We start from the raw sequence: 16,876 nt of genomic DNA on the forward strand, positions 1-16,876 counted from the left end.
TGTCACATTCATTTCTCCTGGATTAACAATACTTAGGGATATGCAATAGCCCTCGTTTTTAAGGCTGGCCTAGTGGGAAAGACCTATATCCAAAAGATATGTTAATCACAGTGTATTTCTAAAGTAGAGGTATGCCTAGAGGTCTTTGAAAGTAGAAAGGATGTGTGGTTAGCCAAACTCAGGGACTCAGGAAGGCTTTCTGGAGGTGATAACTCATGAGTTGTTACATGGAGACCAAAGAAATAATAATAATGATTCTCAGTTATTATAATAGCAAACACATAGAACTTACTGTGTGTCAAGAAACTGTTCTAAGCTGTTCAGATATATTAACTCATTGAGTACATTTAGCAATTCCATGAGTCAGGTACTATTATTACCCCTATTTTACTTCAAATGGAACTGAGTTTTAAAGAGATAAGTTAGTTGCTCAAGTAACAAATCTAATGGTAGAAATGGGATTTAAGCCCAGACAGTATGGTCTAAAATCCATAATATTTAGCAATCTTGTCAAAATAGTGAGTCAAGTTAATTAACTTTCCTGTATTTCAGCTTCCTCATCTTTCAAGTGGGAAACACAGCTTTCAAATTTTAAGGTAGACGAGTAAAATAACTTAGACCATGCAAAACATTTAAATAATGTCAATTACACAGCAAGTACTCAAGAAGTTTAAGCTGTTACTACTACTGCTGCTGCTACTACTACTACTATACCAGCGAGAAGAAACATAATGGATAAAAGCATGGTAAATACAACTGCCTCAGCAGACAATTATAAGCAGATAGATGTTACTAATTAGTAACATACATGGCACAATCAAATTTCAATTAGGGAGTAATGTGCAAAAATAATTGGTAGAAACAAGACAGATAGAATGGAACCCTGAAAGAAAGATAGGAACAAATGTGTCAGATTATAGATATAATACAACCATTTAGAAGAAGAGTCTGAGGTGACTATTTACAAACAGTGTATATAAGTGTATAATTTTTCCATTTGTACAGGTGTCGCTCACTGATTAGCAACTTTGAAGTGATGTGGCCTTGGGAATATTACTTACCCTCTGCAAATCTCAGTTTTGTTGTCTATGAAATACCGAGGTCGTGTAATACCTAATGTATCTATTTTACAGAGCAGAAAAGATAAAATTAAATGACATATGGAGCCCTACTAACACAAGGTCCGGCACGTGGAATGTATTCAGTGCTAGTTCCCTCTTCTTCTCATTCTCCTCCTAGCTGGCTTTGCATACAAGCCAGTTGTGTACCAGGAACTGGTGTAACAAAATGAATAACATGATTCCTGACATTTTCAGGGGGTAGAGAGAGCCAGATCTACAAATTATTCCCCAAAGTGATAAATGCTATAATAAAAATATGTAATAAATTGTTACAAAATGATCACAAAAGTACTCAGAATATGCCAGAACACTCTACTGGCCATGAAATTACTTCCTCCTGAGACAGGGTCATCAATTCTTAGATGTCTGTGTTTGCTAGAGTTGCCAGATTTGGCCCAAATGCATAAACATGTGAATCTAATTAAATTTATTTTTGAAAAGAGTTAATTTTTGTGTTCCACTGATGTAGCAAGAATGGCCAACTTATTGACCAAATTTCTTATCTATACTAAATACAAAATAGCTCCTTTTGATCCAGAAATTCAAAAGTGTCTGGGGGGAGGGTTGGATAAGATTATACTGCAAGCACAAGATCAATTCTAATCCTAGTTCTATTGATAATCAGCTGGATGTAGGCCTCCCACTGGCCAGATCTTCTTAATTCGTAAGATGAGAAATATTCTCTATCTCCCTTGTGGGCTGCTATTCTGCTCTGATGTGACAATGAATATGAAATTTCTTTAAAAAGCATAAAGGATACTAACATTTTAAAATTAGACAATCTGAGCCATTACTTTACATAGTTTACCTCATCTCTTCTGGGTTACTGCAAGATTTTCAGCCAAAAATGTTGCATGTCCAAACTTTGATGTTCGTAATGAAAATGGCTTTATATTTGAGATCCCCAAATAGATGTTGAAAGTTCTACAGCCCTGGGAGTGCAGACAGGGAGCTCTATTTGCACTGCTCCTCTTGTAGCACATTCTAAATAAAAGAAAATTAGGAGGCGCAGTCTCCCTTTTGGATCTAACCATTGTGCCAACCACTTATATAAGATATCTGATTGTAACGAGCGTGGGAATCTGGGTGCTTTAAAACAGCATAGTATAGTGGAAAAAAGATGACTAGCTAACAGGGTGTCTGTGTTCTAGCTATTTAACCTCTATGGGCTTTATTTTCCTCATTTGTAAAATAAAAACAGTTGGACCTTCTAGAGCGCCTTCCCATTCTAATTGGTTATGATTCTATGTTTTCTTGATACTTACTTTGGTTCTAGGAACAGACAAATGTGGATACAAAGGAGGGAGTGTGGAAAACCTTCACGCCCAGATTATTGACCAGCAGTCCGCATCTAGGAAAGCATCATGCTGGAGAAACTCTTTCCCCATCAGAGGAGCTCGGTTGTGGAACATAACTTGGGCTTGTGTTCTTGTAAATATCAAGGCAAAGACACCGACCTTTTCAAACTGCAAATCTCATAGGAAACATTTAGTGTCATATGAATGGATATCTCAGGAGGCTCCTGATCCCAGATTAGCCTAACTGGAATCTGACTGGAGATAGAGGATAATGTTTGTATATATTTTACCTGGGAGTCCTTATAAAGACACGGGGAATGGAAACTTAGAAGGAAGAGCCCCCAATCATCAAATCTGCAGTGCCACAGCCAAGTTAGGCAACAAAAAATAAAAACCTCACTAAAATCTCTGGTTTAGGTGATGTGAGGACATCAAGCAAGCTTTCTCATATCTATTTTTTTCTTTAGAGCCTAGAAATCTCCCCAAGAATTTTTTTTTAAAAGTACTCATTTGTCTTACCACTAAAGAGCTGTTCTGTGGATATTTAGGGAAATTTTTTCTTTTTTTTTTTTTTTAGAACTAAGTGATGGATCCACTCTTTCCTCTGCATGGTCATCTCAGACCCCAAACACTCAAGCAGAATTATCTCTCTTTTATTGAAGCAGTCAAGTGTGGTTGTTGCAAGTTTGAGTTATGCAATCATGTGGCATAGATGATAGTATGAAATGGAAAACATCAGTCCATGAGAAAAAAATAAAGACTGTTAAATGAAGAATGAATTCAGTGATCTCTGAAATTTTATCCATCAACGTCACTTGGGAATCATCATGAAAGGCACCTATGACAACATGGCAAACATAAGATAATGCAATTTGATCACTATCATGGGAGCTGAAGTGTGAATAGGGTCTCTTACACACGTATACCAGCTTCCTGTTGAGGGCAGGCACTCATGTGCAAGAAGTTGTACTGAATGCTGGGTAGGAGTGAGTTGACTGTGGTCGTTCATCTAGAAGTATAGTTGACATACAATATGACATTAGTTTCAGGTGTACAGCATAGTGATTTGACATTTATATGCATTACAAAATGATCACCGTGGCAAGTCACCATTTGTCACCATACAATGTCATTACCATATTATTGACTATATTCCCTATGCTGTACGTTACTTCCCCATGACTTATGTATTTCATACCTCTTAATCTCCTCCACCTATTTTGCTCATCCTCCAGCCCCCGCTCCTCTCTGGCAATCACCAATTTGTTCTTTGTATCTAAGAATTTACTTGTGTTTTGTTTTGTTTGTTCATTTGTTTTGTTTTGTAGATTCCACGTATAAGTGAAATCATGTGGTATTTGCCTTTCTTTATGTGACTTACTTCACTTAGCATACTACCATCTATGTCCATGAATGTTGTTGCAAGTGGCAAGATTTCATTCTTTTGGCTGAGTAATATTCCATTATATGTGTGTGTGTGTGTGTACACACATACCACATCTTCTTTATCCATGCATCTAAAACAATGAGGAAAAGACAGTCTCTTGAATAAATAGTGTTGGGAAAATTGGACAACTACATGCAAAAGAATGAAATTGGACCACTATCTTATACCATATGCAAAAATAAATTCAAAATGGATTAAAGACTTGAATGTAAGAACTGAAACATAAACCTCCTAGAAGAAAATATAAGCAGTAAGCTCTTTGATATCTTTCCTAGTGATATTTTTTTGGATCTGTCTCCTCAGGCGAGGGCAACAAAAGCAAACGTAAACAAATGGGACAACATCAAATTAAAAAGCTTGGCATAGCAAAGGAAACCATCAGCAAAATGAAAAGGAAGCTACTGAATGGGAGAAGATATTTGCAAGTGATATATCCAATAAGAGGTTAATAGTCAAAATATATAAAGAACTTATACGACTTAATAATAAAAAAAATCCAGTTAAAAATGTGCAGAGGACCTGAATAGACATTTTTCAAAAGAAGACATACAAATGGCCACCAGGTATATGAAAAGATGCCCACATCACTAATCATCAGGGAAATGCAAATCAAAACCACAATAAGATATCACCTCACACTTGTTGGAATGGCCATTATCCAAAAGACAAAAAGTATCAAGTGTTGGTGAGGATGTGGAGAAAAGGGAAGACTTGTGCACTGTTGGTGGGAATGTAAATTGGTGTAGCCACTATGGAAAAGAGTGTAGAGATTCCTCAAAAAATTAAAAATAGAACTTCCATACAATCCAGCAATTCCACTTTTGGGTATTTATGTGAAGAAAACAAAAAGATTAATTTTAAAAGACATACGCACCCCTGTGTTCATTGCCGCATTATTTATAATAGCCAAGATATGAAAGCAACCTAAGAGTCCAACAATAGGTGAATGGACAACACTTGTTATCTTTTGACTATTTGACAATAGCTGGCCTAATAGGTGTGAGGTGGGTAACTCGTTGTATTGATTTTCATTTCTCTGATGATCAGTGATGTTAATCATCTTTTCATACATCCGTTGGCCATTCGTATGTCTTATTTCAAAAAATGTCTATTCGGATCCTGTGTTCATTTTTTTTGTTTGTTTATCGCAGTAACATTGGTTTATAACATTGTATAAATTTCAATTGTACATCATTATACCTCTATTTCTGCATGGATTACAGCATGTTCTCGTGTTCACCACCCAAATACTAATTACAATCCATCACCACATACATATGCCTAATTATCCCTTTTGCCCTTCTCCCTCCCCTCTCCCCCTCTGCTAACCACCAGTCCAATCTCTGTCTCTGTGTTTGTTTCTTGTTGTTATTATCTACTGCTTAATGAGGGAGATCATATGGTATTTGACCTTCTTGCTATTGAGTGTATGGGTTCATTATATGTTTTGGATACTAAGTTATTATTGGATATATGGCTTGAAAATGTTTTCTCCTGTTCCATACATTGTCTTTTTATCTTGTTGATTATTTCCTTTGCTGTGCAGGAACTTTTTAGTTTGAGGTAGTCTTATTTATTTTTACTTGTATTTCCTGTGCTTTTGGTGTAAAATCTGAAAAATTATTGCCAAGACTAATCTCAAGGAGCTTTTCCTCTATGCTTTCTTCTAGGTATTTTATGGTTTCAGGTCTTATGTTTAAGTCTTTAATCCATTTTGAGTTGATTTTTGTGTGTGGTGTAAGATAATGATCCAATTTCATTCCTTTGCATGTGGCTATCCAGTTTTCTCAACACCATTTATTGAAGAGACTATTCCTTTCCCATTGTTTATTCTTGGTGCCTTTGTTGAGAGTCAGTTGACCGTATATGTGTGGATTTATTTCCGAGCTCTCAATTCTGTTCCATTGTTCTGTGTGTCTGTTTTCATATCAGAATCATACTGTTTCAATTACTATAGCTTTGTAATATAGTTTGAAATCAGGAAGTGTGATGCCTCCAGCTTTGTTCTTCTTTCTCAAGATCGCTTTAGCTGTTTGGGATCTTTTGTGGTTCTACAGAGCTGGGTCTGTACAGAGGGCACATGCGAGTTGTATCCAGGGGTTAGGCGAAAGGAGAGTTATTGTCTACAAAGGGACACGTGCGGGAATTTTAGAGTGATGGATTATTAGGTATAGTATTGGAATGGCAGATACATGAATGCATGTATTTGTTAAAACCTATAGAACTGTACCATACTCATTAAGAGTAACCTTTAACATTTATAATTTAAAAAAATCAACTTGGAGGTTGGAGGGCTCCAGGATGAAATACAGACTATTACAAAAGAATCCAGCCCACTGAAAGGGGAGGGAAAAAAGGTCAGACATAAGTAATGTTGGAAAAATGTGTTGGCTGGAAACTGTCAATTACAAAAGCTAAAAATAAAAGGAACTTCACAAGAATACTGTACTCCAATTGGTAACATTGTTGTTCACAGGGGTACTGGTTAACAATTTTGGAATGGCTTTACTTCATACTGGAGTTCAACAAATAAACAAGATCTGGTCACAGAAGTAAGGCTGAAGGCTGAAGGCTGAAGTAAAATGGATTATATTCGAGACTTTAATACAAAGTCATGTTTAGTGTGCTCTCTCGCTCTCTCTCCATCTTTCTCTCTCTCTCTCTCTCTTTATATATATATAATATATATAAATATATATATGTAAATATATATATATATATATTTACATGTATACATGGATACATATACATACCTATATTTTCTAGCTCTGTCTGCCTAGAAGGCCTGGAAGTGACTCCCAGGAGCAATGAGTATACCCAGCACTCAGAACTTGTTTCCTAAATATGATTCTTTAATAAAAGGTAGCAAGACTCTGAACACTTAACTAATTTTAGGGCTGGGACAGGAAAAATACAAGATAAGCCTAGAAAACCTTATAAATCCAGAAAGAAAAAAACAAAACAAAACAAAACAAATCACAAAACAAAAAGATTGGGATATATCAAAAGGAAACAGAGCTCAAACTGAAAGTGCCCCCAATGGCCAAAGATGGAACAAGTTGATTATAAAATAAATAATGTAGTACTGAATTATAACCAGATTGTAAAACTATCATAAATGAGCCTACGCTGACAAAAACAGACAAACAAACAAACAAATACTGTGAAGGAGAAGAGACTTCATTCTTCTACAAGAATATAAATAATATATTTAGGATCCTCTCCTCCAGGAGGGGCCCGCCTTGGCCCAAGTTTCATTTACTGGGCATGGAAACACACAACCCATCTGTCAGTTGTCATTCTATGGCAGCCACATGTTGCTCTGAAGCTGAAAGCTACGCTACCACTATTTCAAATATCAGTAGGGTTACCCATGGTGGACAGGTTTCAGTGGAGTTTCTAGACTCAGATAGACTAGGAAAAAGGACTTGGTCACCCACTTCTAAAAAAAATTGGCCGTGAAAACCCTATGAATAGCAACAGAGCATTGTCTGATATAGCACTGGAAGGTGAGAGGATGGTGCAAAAAGACCGCACAGGATTCTGTTCTGCTGTTCACAGGGTCACTGGGAGTTGGAATTGACTTGACTCCAGGGCACTAACAACAACCCCCAGGAGGGGGAGTGTACTACCCAGCCACATGGAGTGTGGCCTGGACTTTGTGACTACCTTGCAAAGAACAGAGTATACAACGTGGAAAACAGGTAACATTATAGTGAATAAACTGGCAAAAATATCTTGGTCAGGTGACCAAGGTTAACATCCTCAGTGACAAGTCGTATTGGTAACATATATCCCCTAATAGGATGTGGTGAGAAGGCACTTCTTATTCTTCCTCAAAACCTATAGCCTCTGTCTAATCACGAGAAAAAAATCACCCAAATGCAAATTGAAAGCCATTCTACAAAGTACCTGACCAGTATTTCTCAAAGCTATCAAGGTAAAGAAAAACAAATAAAAACTGAGAAACAGTCACAGATCAGAGGAGACTAAGGGGATATGGCAACTCTGTGCAATGTTGTTTCTTGGATTGGATCTTGGAAGGGAAAAAGGACATTATTTGAAATATAATAAAATCTGATTAAATTCTTGAAGTTTAAATAATAGTGATGTGCCAATGTTAGTTTCTTAGTTTGAACAGATATATCATGATAAAGTAATATGTTAATAATAGGGAAAACTAGATGAAAGGCAATCAGGACTTGTCTGCAATATCACAGCAAATTTTTTGAAATCTAAAATTATTCTAAAATTGAATAATATATTTAAAATAATCATTAAAAAATGATGATTTTGGGGGGATGGGAAAACACCACTTTCATGGACTTTGGAGCCAGAAGGGGATATTTATGTTACATCACACTGTCCCTGGTAATATCAGGGTGTCCCTCTTAGGGCATTCAAGCACAGTTTTATAAATCTTGACATGTTTAATGTTTCTAATTTTATAGAAATGGGAAATAATTCATGAGTGCAAATTCCTTTGGGTAGCTTTAGTACAAATTTGGACTCACCTGAGAATCAAAATAAAATACACAATTATTGTATATTATATTAACATATTGAGGTAGGTTATATTTATTGTTGTAAAGTATCATAATGCTTACATTTTCTGTGGGTGTTTAGAATCATTATAGTTAAATGAATCATCAATGTGTATGAAGAAATTTTTTTAAATTGAATCAAGAAGGAAATTTATCATAGTCTCATATTTTGTCTTTTTATGTTTTACTAAATAGAATTAATTTCATGTGTTATTTGCTGCTTATTGAGAAATACCTAATAAAAAATTTAAGATGGTTACATATTATCCACTTGATAGTGTGGTTTTCAAAAGATTGAATATTCTAAGAGTGGGGGAATGCAAGTAGTGAGTAAGAAAATAGAAAAAAACTACTTACACTCCATGAAGTGCTCTAAAATTCTTTTCTAAAAAATTGTGTAATAGGTAATGAACTAAGTGATCAGTGGTTCAAATATATTTACTGCTGGATTCAAAGCTTAATTAATTAGTTGATTTATTAATTTAACCAATTTTCACTGAGAAATTAGCATGAACCAGGCCAAAATTTATGTACTGGGGAGGAAGTTGTGGGTAAAGAAGCAAAGTCACTCCTCCTGTGTGAGTAGGGAGCTAGATGAACAGGTGAACAAATAAATTAATAATAATAACAATAGTTCAGTCCTGATCAGGACTATGAAGAATAAAGCAAGGAGGGAACAGTGTCCATTCAGGGGTGGAGTGACTATGATATGGCAACACTTAAGCAAGACCTGAAGGAAGTGAGGGAGCTTTCTGAGCATTAACAAAAGCAAGTGCAAAGACCTTGAGGCAGGAGCATGCTTGGAGTTGCTCAGGAACAGCAAGGAACTGTGTGAAGGAAGTGGAATGAATGAGTAGGAGAGTGATAAGACATGATGTAGCTCATCTAAAATTACAGTATCCATGCATGAGTGTCATTAGCTGTTTCACAGTATTTCCAGAGGAAAAAAAGAATAACATTATCATTATTCAGTGCATTTGTTTTTACAAAGTTGAAAAGTCAGACAGGAAAATTGAAAAATTCCTTTATTATCAATTGATCCCCTTTTCTTGTACTCTGATCTTCTTGCTTTTGAAAATTGTCATGTGATCATACTTTTTCTACCAAATGACTTACTGAAGACAGAAATATTAACTCCTTCAAGATGCTATACTTACATAGCTTTAAAAAAAAATATGGGGCATGGCTCGGTGGCTTAGCGGTTAAGTGCGCATGCTCCGCTGCTGGTGGCCTGGGTTCGGATCCCAGGTGCACACCAACGCACCGCTTGTGTGGCCATGCTGAAGGGGCATCCCACATACAGCAACTAGAAGGATGTGCAACTATGACATACAACTATCTACTGGGGCTTTGGGGAGAAAAACGGAAAAAAGGAGGAGGATTGGCAATAGATGTTAGCTCAGGGCCCGTCTTCCTCAGCGAAAAGAGGTGCATTTGCATGGATGTTAGCTCAGGGCTGATCTTCCTCACACACAAAAATAAAATTGTTAAAAAAAAATATGGCAACAAAAAGCAAATACCTTTATTAAAACTCTAAGTCATGTTTTTCTTCATTTTGGACTCCAAATAAAAAGTTAGACATAAATTTATATTCTGCTACCACAATTAAGTTTTTTATTAAAAATTGGTCATAGTCCATCTACCTCCTTTAACAAATTTCCCACTCTTGTGTGTATGTGCACACATGAAGTCCTTGCATGAACTTCTATTCATGGGTGTGAGCCCTGTTTTACAAAAATACTTGCATTGATATATGATAGAGAAAGTACGAACACATGAATAAATCAAATATAATTCATAAGGTTTATGACAAACAGGATCTAAAAATTTTTAAGATGCCCTTTGGCCATCCTCATTCAGATATTACATATCTGGATGTATTATTTTCTTTTTTCTAGGAGACAGACTTTTGAAGAGGAAAGGGTAACACCTCAGTAATTTAAATGCAGTGTGGGCAGTAAAATGTGAGTTAATGCATGGAGAAGATCTGACAGGAATGAAACTAGGTTATCATGGATCCTATAATTTTAAGAGGTGAGGCCTAGAGACAATTTTGCCTTTTCAACAACCTTCCTGAAAGCACTCTTGACGTCTTTGTTCCTCAGACTATAGACCACAGGGTTCAGCATGGGGATGACCATTGTGTAGAACACAGATGCGATTTTGTCTGTGTCCATGGAATGACTGGAGCTGGGCTGGGAGTACATGAAGATGACTGTCCCATAGAAGATGGAGATTGCAGTGAGGTGAGAAGCACAAGTGGATAAAGCCTTCCGGTATCCCTCAACTGAGGGCATCTTTAGAATCCTGACAAATACAAACAGGTAGGAAATCAAGATTATGTGGAGAGCAAAAAAGATATTGAAGCTTGCCACAACAACAAGGATCAGATCACTAATATGTCTGTCAGAGCAAGACAGAGCCATGACTGCTGGAATATCACAGAAAAAGTGTTGGACCGCATTGGACCTACAGAAGTAGAGCCTGAAAATGTTCCCAGTCTGGATGGAGGCATTCAGGAAACCACAGACATAGGATCCTACAGCCAGACAAGCACACACACTTGTTGTCATGGTGGTGGTGTAATGTAGGGGATTACACACTGCTGCATAGCGATCATATGCCATTGAGGCCAAGAGGTAACTTTCTACAGTGGCAAAGACTGCAAAAAAGAACATCTGAGCAGCACATGTGTTGTATGAAATAACTTTGTCTCCTGTAAGGAACCCAGCCATCACCTTGGGAGTGACTGCTGTGGAGTAACCAAAGTCCACGAGAGACAGATTACTAATGAAAAAGTACATGGGAGTGTGGAGACAAGAGTCCAAGAGAATCAACAGGATCATTCCCAGGTTTCCAACTACATTGATGACATAAATGAAAGTGAAAATGGTAAAGAGAGGGACCTGTAGTTCTGGGGCATTGGTTAGTCCTGGGAGGATGAACTCAGTTACTGCTGTATTGTTCTCCATGGATGTTATTTGGGAATCACAGGATGCCCTGTAGCAATGAGAAATAAAGGAACAGAGTGATAAACAAATAAAAGAGAGAAGTAAAATTCATTTACTTTTATATGTATTCATTTTCGTTACAGCAATAATTTATATGTTAAGATTCTACAGGTCTACAGTATCGATTAGACAATAAAGTTTAAGGCACAAATTATCTGTAGAGTTTCACATTTTTGAAGTTGAAAGATCTTCATGGATCATTTTCCAACTTTTAAATTTTGTAAATTTGTAAACTGAAATGTAGAAAATGTAATGTCTTGATTAAGATGAAATGTTTTAAATGACTGTATCTGTCAATTCAGTTTTCCTGAGCTTAGTAAATGATTAAATCTATGTTGCTCATGTGTAGGAACTGCTCAAGACACTTTATATGTATATTCAGATATGCCTCTCAACAACCCTATGGGACTAATTAATTGTTATCCCCATTTAGCTTATGAAGCACAGAGGTTGGGTAATGTATTTCTTTTTTATTTTTTTGTTTATTGCAGTAACATTGTTTTATAACATTGTATAAATTTCAGGTGTACATCATTATACTTCTATTTCTGCATAGATTACATCATGTTCACCACCCAAATACTAATTACAACCCATCACCACACACATGTGCCAAATTATCCCTTTCGCCCCCCTCCCTCCCCCCTTCCCTAAAAATCTTTTGTGCTCCAACAATTTACAATTCCGCTTAAATATATTTTGCTGAGTTCTCTTCGATCATCTCTTTATATGACAATGACTCTGTAAGATCATTTTCTATAATGAAAAATCGAAAGATAATTCTGTCTTTACTCTAGCCTGGTTGTTTGAATTTTTAAAAATTATGATTGGTAGTTTAGGAAAGTTTCTTTCAGTTTCACAACTTCTTATTGGTAATATTCTGCAAAGTTTTGACTGCTGTCAAATTTGGAAAACTTCTCTGGGGGAGAACTTTCATTTTGTCTAGGATTCGATGAGAATAAAATCTTCCATTTATGATCTTAGAAAAAAGGATTCTCTTTGTCTTTAACTTTTAGAAGTTTGATTATGATGTGTGGGTCTCTTTAAGTTCATCTTACTTGGAGTTCTTTGAGCTTTTGGATGTTTATATTCATATCTTTCATTAAATTTGAGGAGTTTTTAGCCATTATTTTTCAAATGGTCTCTCTGCCCCTTACTATCTTGTCTTTCTAGGACTCCCACAATGTGTGTGTTGATCTGCTTGATGGTGTGTCTCAGGTCTGTAGACATCATTCACTTTTTTCAATCCATTCCTCAGTTTCTCAGAATCAATAATCTCCATTGCCCTATCTTCAAGTGGCTGATTCTTTCTTCTACCTGCTCAAATCTTCCTTTGAATCCCTCTAGTAAATTTTTTATTTCAGTTATGGTGTTCTTTAGCTTAAGGATTTCTTTTTGGTTTCTTTTTAGGTTTTCTATCTCTTTATTGATATTTCTGTCTTGGTCGTACATTGTTTTCTTGACTTTCTCTGTCTTCGTTTAGTTCTTTGAGAATTTTTAAGACAATTGTTTCAAAGTCTTTGTCTAGTAATATGCCATCATATCTTTTTGTGTGTGTGTGAGGAAGATTAGCCCTGAGCTAACATCCGTTGCCAATCATCTTCTTTTTGCTGAGGAAGACTGGCTCTGGGCTAACATCCATGCCCAATTTCCTCTACTTTATATGGGATGCTGCCACAGCATGGCTTAAAAAGCAGTGTGTATGTCTATGCCTGGGATCCAAACTCATGAATCCTGGGCCACCGAAGCGGAGCACGCAAGCTTAACCACTACACCACAGGCTGGCCTCCATCATGTCTTTTTTAGGGACACTTTCTGTTGATTTATTTTTCCCTTGAATTGGACATACTTTCCTGTTTCTTTGTATGCCTTATGAGTTTTTGTTTAAAACTGGGCATTTGAATCTAACAACGTGGTAATTCTGGACATCAGATTCTCCCCTTTCCCCAGGGTTTGCCCTTTTCTGTTATTGTTTTTTGATTGTTGTAGGCTATCTCTGTGCTGAAGATCACCCTGATGTGTAAACTTAAGGTCTTCTGAGGTCTTTTCTGAGCTTTCTCCTGGACATGTGTTGTCACCTCCTAATTGTCTCCATATATGCAGCTGTTTTTTAGTGTCCTAGATGTTAATGTCTGGCTCCCATAAGGGGAAAAGGAGAAAAATGAAGGGAGGAATTTAAAAAGGCACCAGCCACTTTAAACACCCTGGAAGTCACTTCAGCTAAAGGACGAGGGGCTTGAATCAATAGAGGGAGGTACAACAACAGTGGCTGCCTACCTTTCTGTTTGCACCTCTGTGATCAGAAGCAGCTGTCACAGCACAAATTCCCATTATTTGGAGAAGAGAGTCCTTTTTGCCCACCTTGTCTCTTGCAGGCTGTGTACAAGCTGCTCCATGAACACATACACAGCCTCTTGTCACATGGCTGAGTGTGGGAAACAGATAGCTGCTGCTGTGTTAAGAGCTGCAATTAACCAAAATTAACCACAATCTATCATCCAAGTATTCCCCTGGAAGTTGCAAGCCTTCAATAGCCTCCAGAGTTCCCAAATAGTTACATCAGATGGATTCTGCCAGTGTAATTATCTAGGTGAGGAGAAAGATTCTTTGTGCTTTCTTTTCCAGCATCTTCCCAGAATCCTATCCTCTCCAACTCCTACCTATGAGAATATATGAGATTTTCTTTAGGATACACACAGATAATTCAGGATAACCACCATACTTAAAATTCTTCATTTAATCACATCTGAATAGTCCCTTTTTGCAATATAAATTAGAGTTCACAGGTTCTAAGGATTGGGCCATGGATCTTTTGGCACTCTATTTTTAGCCTGTTGCAAGATTACATACAAACATTCTGTCCTATTTTTGAATATCTTGTGTAACCTAAAATAGTTGTAGAATTAATGAATCATTTAACACAATAATTAGAAACAGTTCCAAGAGGAGAAACGTTACCATAAAGACCAAAATGAATATTTGTGTTAAACTATACTGACCCACACATACCACCATAGGAATCTTAGCACACTCAAGCACAATCTTACAAATATTGAGATGTTGACATCTATTTTATGGAAATAACAAATTAGAGATGGGTGTACTTTCCTGTGGGTAAGTTTTCGATAGTATTGGACTTCCTCAGGATCAAAATTGAATGCATACAGATTGCTCATTATACTAATACAATGAATGCATATTGTCCTTATTACTGACAGATGCTGTCTTGTTTATATTTATATAGACTTTTAGAATAATTTCAGTTAATTATAATTTGCATATATGCAGAAAATTTCCAATTGAAAAATGTTTTTATTTTCCCTCTATTTTTCTTCTACCCTGGTTCTTTTATTCTTTCAAAAGTTGTAATGTGAACATGGTGATTGTATAAAATGACTCAGTCAAGACAAAACAATTAATTTATTTCAGACGTTATATTTATGTATCTCTAAATAAAATGTGTCAATGGAAAAGCAAATACTTTTATTTAAGAGTTTATCACTTTATTTTCAAATTAGGACACTTGGAACACATTTAACAAAACAAATAAATACCATTATACATAAATTTATGTTCTAATACTCCAATTCATTAGTTAAATTATTAAAATCAAAAACTATCCACATTTCCTCACACACGGCAAATTTCTCACTCCTATATAAAGCACCCGCACGAGGCACATGCATGCACTTCTGCTCATGGGCTCATTTGTGCCCCTGTTTTATGTTTATGTTTATAATGGCATGTGGTAGAGCAAATACATGTAGAATGAGTCAAATATCCTTAATAAGGTTTTTTGACAAGCAGGACAGAAGATGTCTTATGATTCACCTTAGCCATTCTCATTCAAGTATTATATTTCTTGACATAATATTTCCCTTTTTCTAGACAACAAACTTTTGAAGAGAGAGGGTATCACTTAAGGAAATTAACTTCAGTGTGGGCCTTAAAATATGACTCAGTGCATGGAGAAGATATGAAAGAAATGAAACTAGGTTACTGTGAATTCTACGACTTTAAAATCACAAACCTAGAGACAATTTTGCCTCCAAAAGAACCTTCAGGAATGCCCTCTTTACCTCCTTGTTCCTCAGGCTGTAGACAACAGGGTTGAGCATGGGGATGATCATAGTATAGAACACGGATGCTGTTTTGTCTGTGTCCATGGAATGGCTGGAGCTGAGCTGGGAGTACATGAAGATGCCTGTCCCATAGAAGATGGAGGCTGCAGTGATGTGGGAAGCACAGGTGGAAAAGGCCTTCCCGCGTCCTTCAGATGAGGACATCCTCAAGATGGTGATACATATCAATAGGTAGGATATCAAGATGACCAAGAGAGCAAAAAAGACATCGAAGCTGGCTACATGAACAAGAACCAGCTCACTCGCATGCCTATCAGAGCAAGACAGAGCCATGACGGCTGGAATATCACAGAAAAAGTGATGGACCACATTGGACATACAGAAAGAGAGATGGAATGTGTTCCCCACATGAATGGAGGCATTCAGGAAACCACTGACATAGCAGCCTAGGATCAGACGTGCACACACACTTGTCGTTATGGTGGTGGTGTAATGTAGGGGTTTGCACACTGCTGCGTAGCGATCATAGGTGATTGACGGCAAGAAAAAATTTTCCATAGTGGCAAATTCTGCAAAAAAGAACATCTGAGCAGCACATGCATTGTAAGAGATGACCTGGTCTACTGTAATAAACCCCGCCATGACCGTGGTAGTGACAGCTGAAGAGTAACACAAGTCTACCAGAGACAGGTTACTGAGGAAAAAGTACATGGGAGTGCGTAGATGTGAGTCCATGAGAATCAACAGGATCATCCCCAGATTTCCAACCACATTGACGAGATAAATGAGAGTGAACATTATAAAGAGGGGGACCTGCAGTTCTGGGGCATTGATTAGTCCTGGGGCATTGATTAGTCCTAGGAAGATGAAATGTGTCACTTCTGTCATATTGTCCATTGATGTTTTTTGAGAATCATGAGAAGTCCTGAAGCAAAGTGAAATGAAAGACGAGTGTTAAGTGGAAATTGAAACATGTATATACCATGTGCATTATTTCATTACAGCAATAATATATATTTCTAGATTCTCCATAACTGAAGCATGAGCTTAGCCACAAAATTTAGTACATAAATTATCTGCAGAGTTAAAAAATTTGAATTGGAAGATCTTTATGAATTATCTCCTCAGTTTAAAATTTTTTTTATTCATAAACTGAGATTTGGAAAATTGAATGACTTGTCCAAGATGATGTCTGAGATGTTATATTCAATTTTCCTATCCTAGTCAAAGTTTACACTACTACATTGCTCATATGCCAGGACTGCTCTAGACACTTTTCATGTATATCCATTGATTTCTCTCAGCAATATTATGAGGTTGATTAGCTGTTACTTTCCTTTAAAGTTGTATGAGGCACAAGATACTGAGTAATT

At 36.7% G+C, this 16,876-nt stretch overlaps 2 protein-coding genes across 2 annotated transcripts; both read right to left on the minus strand.

Annotated features, from left to right (window-relative positions):
* Nucleotides 1-10,405: 10,405 nt before the first annotated feature.
* LOC131395578 (olfactory receptor 5B2-like) lies at nt 10,406-11,385 on the minus strand. Its single transcript, XM_058527435.1, has one exon. The coding sequence runs from the start codon at nt 11,380-11,382 to the stop codon at nt 10,438-10,440; it is 945 nt and encodes a 314-aa protein (XP_058383418.1). The 5' UTR covers nt 11,383-11,385; the 3' UTR covers nt 10,406-10,437.
* A 4,058-nt stretch (nt 11,386-15,443) lies between these two features.
* Nucleotides 15,444-16,400, minus strand: LOC131395579 (olfactory receptor 5B2-like). The gene has a single exon (XM_058527436.1). It carries the CDS (start codon nt 16,398-16,400, stop codon nt 15,444-15,446), a length of 957 nt encoding a protein of 318 aa, XP_058383419.1.
* Between the last annotated feature and the right edge of the window lie 476 nt (nt 16,401-16,876).

The sequence above is a fragment of the Diceros bicornis genome, chromosome 31 (genome assembly GCF_020826845.1).
Source record: "Diceros bicornis minor isolate mBicDic1 chromosome 31, mDicBic1.mat.cur, whole genome shotgun sequence".
Lineage (NCBI taxonomy): Eukaryota > Metazoa > Chordata > Mammalia > Perissodactyla > Rhinocerotidae > Diceros > Diceros bicornis.